We start from the raw sequence: 10,440 nt of genomic DNA on the forward strand, positions 1-10,440 counted from the left end.
TGGCTTCTTGCTTTCTAGATCCCGTGTTTTCCTCTTTTCTTGCTTGTTCGTTGTCTGCGGAGGGCGTCCCCGGACGGTTGCCTGGGGGAGGGTGCGGCTCGGCGAGGCCACGTGTGTCTGGAGTGTGTCCGCCCGTGGAGAGTGGGGTGCGTCTGCTACCACAGCGGGAAATCGGCAGGTGGGCGCCAGTGCCCTCTGTGGGGTCTGGGCTCTCACCTGGGGCGCTGAGAAGGCCCCCCGTTTCCTGTGATGGCACAGGATTCCAACCTTTAAATCTCCGAGATACTCCTCAGCTTCAGGAGGATCTTTGGAATTATTTCTCTGTACGTTTTGTTCTATCTCCTTATCTGTCTGAACGTCTGTTCGTCAAATGTTAGACCTTATGGACGTTTCTTCTCATTTTCTTTACTTTCCTGTTCTCTAATTCCGCCATTTCCCTCTTTTTAAGCAGGTTCCACACCCAGTGTGGAGCCCAGCCTAGGGCTTGATCTCACAACCTGGGCTTAGCTCAAGGGTTGGTGCTGAAATCACTGAGCTGCCCAGGCACCGATTTTCCTCTTTTCATTTTTACTTTTTTTAAAGATTTTATTTGGGGCGCCTGGGTGGCTCAGTGGGTTGAAGCCTCTGCCTTCGGCTCAGACCGTGATCTCAGGGTCCTGGGATGGAGCCCCGCATCGGGCTCTCTCTTTGGCGGGGAGCCTGCTTCCCCCTCTCTGCCTACTTGTGATCTCTGTCCAATAAATAAATAAAATCTTAAAAAAATAGATTTTATTTATTTATTTGTCAGAGAGAGAGAGATCACAAGCAGGCAGAGGGGCAGGCGGAGAGAGAGGGAGAAGCAGGCTCCCCGCCAAGGAGAGAGCCCGATGCGGGGCTCGAGCCCAAGAGCCTGAGATCCCGACCTGAGCCGAAGGCAGCAGCTTAACTGACTGAGCCACCCAGGCGCCCCCATTTTCCTCTTTGGAAAAATGTAATATCCTTGGTCTTCTCTTTCAACACTCTGAATTTCCTTATTTATTTATTTAAATGTGTGCTTGCTTCTGTCTCTTTTCTCCACTTTGCAGATCTTTTTTCTCCCAAAGATTTTACTTACTGATCTGACACAGAGACAGCGAGAGGGGGAACACAAGCAGGGGGGAGCGGGAGAGGGAGAAGCAGACTCTCCAATGAGCAGGGAGCCCGATGCGGGGCTCGATCCCAGGACCCTGGGGTCATGACCTGACTTGAAGGCAAACACCCGACAACTGAGCCCCCCAGGCACCACTCTCTTACTGAATTTTTTTTGACTTCAGATGTTCTGCTCCCGTTCCCTGTGGGGCAGGTCACACACCCTGAGGTGTGAATTATAGGGCTTTCTCCTGCGTGAGGTGTCTTCTCTCTGATGGTTTCGGCCGCTTTTGTGTCGACACCTTTCCCATGGAGTCTGTTCACTCTTGGTGTGAGGCACCAGAAAGAGGTGGAGAAGCCCTGTGTGCATGGACAGTTTGGAGGTGTGGGCGCTCTGGGCAGGGCCTGGAGCCCTTCTCTTTGGGTGGTCAGTCCCTGTGTCCTGCGGCTGCCTGTGGGGGTCTGGTAGGCACCAGGGTCAGGGCCCCCGCAAGAACATTCCCTTTGGCCTCATGTTCTCGCTGACACATCCCCTTGCCTCTGCCATGGGTGACCTGGGCGTGCGGCCCGCAGGGTCAGTGCAGGGTCCTCCCGGGACCTGGTAGCACCTGGTGGGCTTGCACCACTGGGGAGGCTCCTGCCCGCACGCTGGGATGGGGGATGCGCTGCCCAAAGCGACGGAGACTCTGGTTCTGAGGCCCTGGGTGCCCGTGTGGGAAGCAGAGGCTGTCTCGGCGGGCGCGTCCTCTGCTTCAGAACTGCCCTTGGCCAGACCTGCGGGGGCCCTGGTGAGGGAGCAGAAGGCCTCTTACCTACCTTCGCCTTCGCAGAGCCAATGCCCTCGAGGAGCAGCTGAAGGAGCAGGAGCTTCGAGCCTGCGAGGTGGCGCTGGAGGAGGCCCGGCGGCACCGGGAGCTCCTGTGCAAGATGGAGCGGGAGCGGAGCATCGAGGTGGAGAGCCTGCAGGCCAGGTGGGCCGCCGGCCGGGGAGGGAGCGGACTGCGGAGGCCGGGGAGGAGCCACGCGAGGAACGCTGTGAACCGCGCTCAGGCTCAGAATTCGCGGACAGACCCTACCCGGTGTCCCGTGGAGTCTGTCCCCCGTCCTTTTTGAGGCTGGCGGGGTCCCCTTCTGCTTATCTGGAGGTGGGAGCCTCCAAGAGTCCAGAGAAACGGGGGGAGCACGCCCCGCGGGGAGCACGCAGGGAGAGCGCGAGACCGCCAGCCGCCCCCACGCAGGTCGGGCCCCCCATGCGGGGCTTCCTCCTGTCGTGGGACGGTCCTACACGGCTCCCAGCCAGGAGTGGTTGAAGGGGCCTCCCCGAGGGCCGTGAGGGGCTTTGGTCGCTGAGCCAGAGCCACTTTGAGAACTCAGAGGACCCCAGGGCTTGTGGCCTGTGGTCCTCTCCAGCGCTTCGGCTGGGGGTGCGGCCGACTGGGTGGAAGAGGAGCTCCTGTGAGGCCCTTCCGAGAGCGGGCCTCCCGGTGGGCTGCGGGAGGGGCTGCACCCCGAGCGGCACCAGCCGTCGGACGCGAGGCCTCCTCGCCGCAGACACAGCCAGGCCCGGGCAGCTGGGGGACCTTCTTTCCTGGGCCTCAGCACAGCGTGGCTGTGTGTTCCGCGTCTGTGTGTGCGGGTAGCCTCTCCCCTGGGGTTCTGAGCAGGGCAGCAGCTCGTGGGGATCGAGGTGTACCAGGTGTCGCGAAGCCCTTAGGGGACTGGGCGGGACTCCATGTCACTGCTTCTGAGCAGACCTGCTGCCTGCTCTGTGTGGCTGGATCCCGTCAGCCTCCTGCAGTTACCTGGGGGTGGGTGGTGGGAGGGGTCAGCACCCTGAGGTCAGCCCAGCACAAAGGGCCTTTCTGGTGTGACCCCAGTCTAGTGTGGTGCCCAAGAAGAACGTGCGCAGTGCAGACGGCCACGGAAGGCGACACGATGGACAGGACTGTGGAGCAGAGAAGAGGCTCCTTGGAAAGGGGACTAAGTCTGTGGCTGGGTTGGGAGTGAGGCCAGCGGAGCTTCTCATTGTGTCAGAAAGTAGGGAGGTGCTCAGAGAAGCATGGATCTGCACACGGTGTTGGGGCAGCTGACGAGGGCTCCCAGAGGTCAAAGCTGGACCACTTTGAGTAACACACTAATACTACTACCGGACCATAACCCGGAGCCCCACTCGACGTGAGCCCTGGTGAAGACGTGGGGAGCAGACACGAGCCTTCCTCACAGAGGGATTCCCAGTGATGCGGGGAAATGCCCCCCAGGGCTGGAGCAGAGTCCTCCCTCCCCTGGGGCGGGGGCCGGGCCCAGTGACGGGCTTCCAGGGGACAGGGAACCCGCGGGAAGAGACACCTGGAAACACACCTTCACCAGGTGATCCAGGCCCGCGGCGAGTCACGTGGACTCGGGCACCTGATCGGTGACAAGGGCACCTCGCCTCTGTGACCCGTCTCGTCCCAGAAACACCAGACAAACCCAGTGTGGGGGCATCGGAGCAAATATGGGACGAGAACTGCCCAGAATGACCAGCTCACAAAGAGCCAAGGAGGTCCTACAGACCGCCACAGACCAGAGGGGCCCAAGGAGACGCGGCGACAGAGTGCAGTGTGGCCCCAGGATGGACCCCAGGGCAGGAAGGGGCACCGGTGGGAAATCAAGTGAAGTGGGTGGTTTGGGGACTAGTGTATCCCAGTGTGGCTGTGTGGGCGGCAGAGCCACCACAGCAATGAGCACGTGGCCTGCCGGAAGGGGGCCTGAGCCCACAGGGACCCTGCACTGTGTCTGCAGCTTTTGTGTAAACCCACAAGTGTTCCTAGACCCAAAGTATATTTAATGACCGTCCTAGCTTAACGAAAAGTTGGGGCCTAGAGTACTTGAGTGAGGTCTGGGGCCTCCTGGGGAGCCTCTGTGGGTCCCTGGGTGACTCGCGGGGTGGCTGTCAGGACAGGGGGCCTCCCTTGCCTCAGGGAGGCACATTTCCTGGGCATGAGGTCCCAGCCTTGTTCTTGTGTCTCAGGCTGCAGCAGCTGGACGAGGAGAATGGGGAGCTGAGGTCCTGCACGCCCTGTCTGAAGGCCAACATTGAGCGCCTGGAGGAGGTGAGCGGTCAGCTGGGAGCGCTGAGCGTGTGGGGCCCAGCCCCGTGACAGGTGGGCACGCTATCGGTCCAGCTAGCGTCAGGGCGCTCCTCCGCCCTCTGCCACTGACGGGTTCTTAGAGTAGGACGGCCGCACAGCCAGCGCAGGGTGGGACCACTCCAGAGAGCATGCTGATGGCCCTGGGCCCACGGGCCCCGGGGATGGGGACAAGGACAGCTTGGGTCTGGCCATCACTTTGTTGGAGGTTGTTGGTCCCTGCCTGACGTCCCAGCGTCCCCACAGACATGGGTCCTTGTGTTCAGAGGTTCCGCTGAGATGGACGTGTGGTTGAATTCAGGGCCAACTTCAGCTAGACCCCCCGTGCCTGGTCCTGCGGGTGTTCCCTCAAGAGGCCTCTGCCCCCTTCCTCCCCTCCTTGCCAAGGTCCCCTGGGAAGCTGTGAACCCTGAGGACGTCCAAGACCACATGGGCTCTGGCTCCTGTGAGCACTTCCTGCAGAGCCGCTGTGGTCCTGCTCTTGCCTCGGTCCCTCCTGCCCCGCCTCCCTTGGAAACCGTCCCTGTGGCCCTTGCAGCCACGCGCACCAGGAGCTCTCCGGGCCCACCCGTGCGCGTGGTGCTCGGGGTCAGCGTGCCCCCAGAGGTGTGTGCACCTTGGTCATGATGGGGTGGCTTAGGGGCCGCCTTTATGACGGAGCCCAAGGGGCTGAGCGCGCCCAGGAGAGCTGTGCAAACGGGGCAGCCGGCGGGCACACCGCAGCGGGCATCCTCCCGCCACAGGAGAAGCAGAAGTTGCTGGATGAGATCGAAGAGCTGTCCCTGCGGCTCAGTGACGAGCAGGAGAACAGGAGGAAGCTGGGGGACAGGCTGAGTCACGAGAGGCACCAGTTCCAGAGGGACAAGGAGGCAACCCAGGAGGTGAGCCTGGCACCCTCTGTGTCCGGAGACCCGAGGCCGGTAACCGGGTCGTGCCGGGCAGGGCTGCTGGGCGGGAGGGGTTTGGGAAGCGCGGCATCGTCCTCCTGCTTGGGGATGGCGCTGGATGCAGCCAGAGGTCAGGACGCCGAGGGCTGGCACTTGCTGCCTCGGTGCCTGGAACCCGGCTCACCCGCGCTTGCCCGCAGCTGATCGAGGACCTGCGGAAGCAGCTGGAGCACCTGCAGCTCTTCAAGCTGGAGGCCGAGCAGCGGAGGGGCCGCGGCAGCAGCGTGGGCCTGCAGGAGTACAACAGCCGCACCCGCGAGAGCGAGCTGGAGCAGGAGGTCCGCCGGCTGAAGCAGGTGCGGCAGACAGGCCCCTGGAGCGCCACGGAAACTTCCGGGCCCAGCACGGGGCGGGGTCACGCGGGGGGCTGGGGCGCTGAGCCGGAAGCCCCTCTGGCCGGTCCCTGTGCCGGTTCAGCCACCAGTGGGGTCCCGGCCGCAGGAGTGAGGCTCCCGCGTGCTCCCCCACCCAGGATAACCGTAACCTGAAGGAGCAGAATGACGAGCTCAATGGGCAGATCATCAACCTGAGCATCCAGGGCGCCAAGAACCTCTTCTCCACGTCCTTCTCGGAGTCCCTGGCTGCGGAGATCAGCTCCGTCTCCCGAGATGAGGTAAGGCCTGGCCAGGCCCGGCCACCCACGTGTGCCGGGCCTGCGCACCAGGCTGGCGCTGACACTGCTCTTCCCGCAGCTCATGGACGCGATTCAGAAGCAGGAGGAGATCAACTTCCGGCTGCAGGATTACATTGACCGGATCATCGTGGCCATCATGGAGACCAACCCATCCATCCTGGAGGTCAAATAGAGGCAGGAAGGCCCGGCCTGGTGGGCCCAGGACCCCACCCACACTCAGGAGATGGCCACGGCACGCCCGCGCCTGAGACCAGTGGCTGGGGGCGCAGTGACGGGTCTGCAGAAGGAGAAGGAACGGGAGCCCGGGGCTGGGGCCCACACAGGAGAGGGTGGGGCTGGGCTGCTCTCTGCAGAGACGCGGAGACTACGTCTCCAGCTCAGGTGAGCCCTTCTGGGAGCTCCCTCCCATGTGGCAGACCCCGCTGCTGCCTACCCATCAGGGAAGGAAGGAAGGATGTGTCCCCACCAGGGTGCTTCTGCATGATCTGCTCAGAGGCCGTCACGCGACGGCACGGCAGCCCCAGGACCCTCTCGATAGACGCGGTGGCATGGGGAGTACAGGCAGCCGAGGCGTGCGCGTCAGGGTCTGGCTAGGAGCTGCGGGGGTCCCAGCTTTCCCGGGGCCGGCTCCCATCCAAAGGATCACTTCGGTCCAGCGCCTGACCCTCCCGTGGAGGCTGGGGCAGGAGCCTCCCTTTTGAAATCAGGACTTGAGAGTCTCACCACGCGTAGCATGCTCTCTGGAGGGTGGGTGTCACTGGCCTTTGTGACCCCAGGTGCAGGCAGCGTCCTGGTGAGAAACTGCCTCCCCGTTGGGGTGGCCTCCCCGGCTTCCTGGAGCAGCCCCTCCCCTGGCAGGTCTCGCTGCCCCAGGGGAGTCCCGGTTTCCTACAGAGTGCACGTTTCCCCTGGGAGTTGGAAGTCGAAGTGGCCGTCCTTCCCCAAGCTGGGTTTTGCAGGCGGCCAAGCTCTGCTGGTTCTCCCAGTACATGATCAAGAACGGAGAACAGGGCCCTCCCAGCAGCCTGGGGGCTCCGTTAAGGAAATCATTGCCTGGCTCTGTGCCCCCACTGCCAGGCACCGCATCACCACGGGGGCTGCTGGGCCTGCACACAGACGGGCCACTGCTGTGTGCACGTGTGCGTGAGAGGGCATGTGTGTGTGTGTGCGTGCGTCTGTGTGCGTGTGTGTGTTGCTCTGCGTCCCTCCGTCCTCCATGTGGCCCACCCTCTACACTAAGATTTAAGACGTTGCCTCGTATTGTACATTTTGGGGAAAGCCTTGGGTGTAAATCAGTGTAAACTTGGAGGAGAGATTTTTCTATCATGTAGAGTAGGTATTTTTTATAGATTGAAGGTTGATCAATTTTTTAATACTTCCAAGAGAGAAAACTATCTGTGTATACACATAAAATATATATATGTATGATAATAAATACTGGAACTCTGCTTTCCATGCCCAGCCCTGCCCCGGTGACACCGATGTGGGTCAGTCTCTGTTCCTCACTCAGCGGTCCCGTAACTGTAAACAGGGACTGCTGCGAGAGGCTTCACACAGACTCCCAGACGTCGACATGCACAGTGACCCTGTTGCCTTCCCCTTGAGAAAGACTCTTCAGGCAGTGCCGTGGTGGCCTGGATGCTGAAGGGCAAGGCCAGGACAGTCTCGATGCAGATTAAAGCTGTCTATACACGCAGAGACCGGTTTCTTCCTCCGTGGGGTCTGCGGGCTGGGTGGGGTGCCCTGGGCCTGGCCTGGCCCTCCAAGGTATCCAGGGGGCTCTGTACCATGTGAGCTCTGTAGGAGAGCTTCTGTTCAAGCTGACGCCTCCCACAGGTCCCAGGCTTGTACCTCCAGTCTGGACCCCCAGCAGAGCTCAGCCAGGGGGCCCTCCTGAGGTGAGACCGTGTGACGGGGCCTTTGGGGCCGTGGGTGTTCATGGCGGACACAGCGAGTGCAGGCTGGGTCGAGGGGCTGCATCCCAGATCTGGGGCTTCATGATATCCCCAGGACGTCATGCACGGTACCCAAACTGAAGGCGCAGGCTCAACACAGGGATTGGCTCAAAGATGAGGAAGGTCAGTCTGGGTGGTCAGGCTTGGGGGAGAGCGCAGGTACCACCGTCGTCAAGGGCACGCAGTGAGAAGATTCTGTGGGTAAGTGAGCAAATGTAATTCGAAGTGGGAGTTAGCCAAAGCTCCCAAACTCAGTTCCCCAGCCCAGGCGTCCACGAAGCAGCAAACCATGCGTCTAAAACCTCCCTCGCACGGAGCTAGCTGCCTGCACGTCAGAGACAAATGGACCACCTGAGGCTCAGGGAAGGCCAAGGACCCCACCCTCAGCCATCCGGCAGGGCACTGAAGGGGCTTGAGCCCAGGTATGCTGGCCCATGGGGCCGACAACCTGATGCCAATGGTGAGTGGACACAGCGTGGCTTGTGAGCAGGGGCCGCCAAAGTCAGGCCTGGGAGTCCTGGATGCTGTGTGGGATTGCAGTGAGGAGTGAACCTGGGGGGCTGTAGGCGTGTGGACATGCCCAAGGCCAACTTCCTGCCCACAGCCACCTCCCCGCTAGTTTCCCAGGGTCTGGAGAGTGTGTGAAGCTCCAGGCTCTGTCCTGTGCTACTGGCGCTCCAAGCAGGTAGTTCCCTAGACAGACCAGTGCGCGCTCATGAGCAAGCCCATTAGCGGGACTTGGGCCCCGCTGCCCACAGGTGGGACCAGCAGAACTTACGGCCCAGGAGGGACGGCATTGTGCTGTGGCCTGGGGTGCAGGCTTCAACCACACACTCCCGCTGGAGGGAGGGCCTGCTCAGCATTGGGGTGCCCAAGTGCTGCGGTGGCAAGTTCGGGTCAGGGAGGGTCCAGGACACACTTGTCCCCAGCCTGGGCGCACTGGGTGATACCTGCCCTCCACCTACCTGTCTGTCTGGAGACTGCAGGGCCCACCCCTGCCTAGGAGAAGCTGCAGGTGGGGAGGGGGCCTGGCTCCATCAGGTGTTTCATTTATGCTCTTAAACATGTGGGGGCCTATCCATGGTCTGGCCCCCCCAGCAGCCAGTTCTGAGATCCCTGCCCTGGCCCTCCCAGGGTCCCCAGCCTGATGGGGAGATTGTTATCCACTGGGACAGGGTCGGGCTGGAGAACACTTGGAAACCCACCGTAAATGGAAACAGCAGTGCCCACTGCCAGCCAGGAAGGGCCCCCCCAGACCCAAGTGCGCCCCTTCCATGTGGGGACCCTCCACCCTAACCCTGAAGTGACCTGGCCCCAAGCCCCCCAGCTCAGGTCTGTTGAGGACTGCTTGAACCCTCCAAGTCGGTCAGTCCTGCATGATGGAGGAGCACAAAGCAAGGAAGATGACATCTGGTAGGTGGGGGCATGGCTGTCTGGTCCCTCCAGCTGTCCCTTGAGCACTGCCCATGCCCTGCCTTGGCCCTGCCCCAACCCAGCCATGCTGAAGGAAGGATGCCCCAGCACCCGCCCTTCCACCTGCTGGCAGTTCAGAGACCTGGAGGTGGTAGCCCTGGGAAGGGCCCTTACTTTTTTCCTTATACGGGGATCTGTTCTCCTATTTAAGCCAGGCACAGGGGCCAAGGGGTGGTTCACAAAGCAGGCAATGATGAGTCATTCCTTAAAACTGGCCAGAACACGGGTTGTGTGTCTCAGCACAGGGTGTCCTGCATTTGGCACACCTTGCCTCCAGCATGTACGTCCCACCCCTGAGGGTCCCTGAGCCCCAGTCCCACTAGAATCTCCAGTCTATGATTGGGCCATTTGGGTCCCAAAACGGAGAACTCCATAGGCACAGGGATGCTTGAACCATTGCCTCCCACCAATGTCAACAGACACTGTTCCCAACCCTTGTTCAGGAGGCTCCTCTCCAACACGGAGCAACTGAGCAACTCCAGTCCGGAAGACTGCTCCTGACCCCTGTTGGGATGACTGGGCTTTCTCCCCGCCTCTCCAACAAGAGGCCTTGGCCCCTCCCCGGGGAAGGCAATGCTCCTACACCCCTCCCACCCCCCCACCCCACCCCCCCTAGACCGTGACTCTGAAACCTGCAGTGAGTGGGCAGGGATCTCCCCTCAGTTTCAGCTGTTCTCCTTAGGAGGTTAGGGGCTGAGGACCACCAGTCCAACAGCCACTCCAGCCAGTGTCCATGGTAGGTGGGGGGGAGCTGTGGTTACTGAGGCCCCCCCACCAGGTGATTGCCCTTGACTCTGTCCACTCATGTGATTCCACAGCCACACAAGGTCAGAGGCTACCTTTCACCATTGAGGTGAGGAAGCTAGGGGCAGGCCAAGACACTGTACAGCTCTGTCCCCAGAAGCTTGCTGCTTAGAGGGCTCAGGAAGCAACTCCGCTCCTGCTGCAGCTACTGAGGAGTGAGAGGGGGTTGCCTGGGAGCACTGAGCCCTGTCCCTGTAGGTCCTACTGAGGTCAGCTGACTTTCTGGGCACTTAGAACAAACATGACCCAATTTTCCACTTGGAAAATTCGGCCCAATCTGGAGGCACTACCACTCTCCCTGAATCCCTCTTAGCAGACATGCCTTGCTTCCGTGTCTCTCTCACGACCAGTGCCCCCGAGCGCCCGAATCCTCCGGGCTCTGCCCTCAGCGT

At 61.3% G+C, this 10,440-nt stretch overlaps 1 protein-coding gene across 3 annotated transcripts in view; it reads left to right on the plus strand.

Moving 5' to 3' along the window:
* The window catches only part of RAB11FIP3 (RAB11 family interacting protein 3), a 77,014-nt gene extending 70,459 nt beyond the window's left edge, over positions 1-6,555 (plus strand). For all 3 annotated transcript variants that reach the window (XM_032845884.1, XM_032845885.1, XM_032845886.1), the window contains 6 exons: positions 1,938-2,078; positions 4,118-4,199; positions 4,979-5,116; positions 5,323-5,478; positions 5,655-5,795; positions 5,875-6,555. In XM_032845884.1, the coding sequence (XP_032701775.1) occupies positions 1,938-2,078; positions 4,118-4,199; positions 4,979-5,116; positions 5,323-5,478; positions 5,655-5,795; positions 5,875-5,988 (772 nt within the window). In that variant the 3' untranslated portion in view covers positions 5,989-6,555. The remainder of the gene's footprint in view (positions 1-1,937; positions 2,079-4,117; positions 4,200-4,978; positions 5,117-5,322; positions 5,479-5,654; positions 5,796-5,874) is intronic.
* The last annotated feature ends 3,885 nt before the right edge of the window (positions 6,556-10,440 follow it).

The sequence above is a fragment of the Lontra canadensis genome, unplaced genomic scaffold, assembly GCF_010015895.1.
Source record: "Lontra canadensis isolate GAN:19392208 unplaced genomic scaffold, GSC_riverotter_1.0 scaffold171, whole genome shotgun sequence".
Classification (NCBI taxonomy): Eukaryota; Metazoa; Chordata; class Mammalia; order Carnivora; family Mustelidae; genus Lontra; species Lontra canadensis.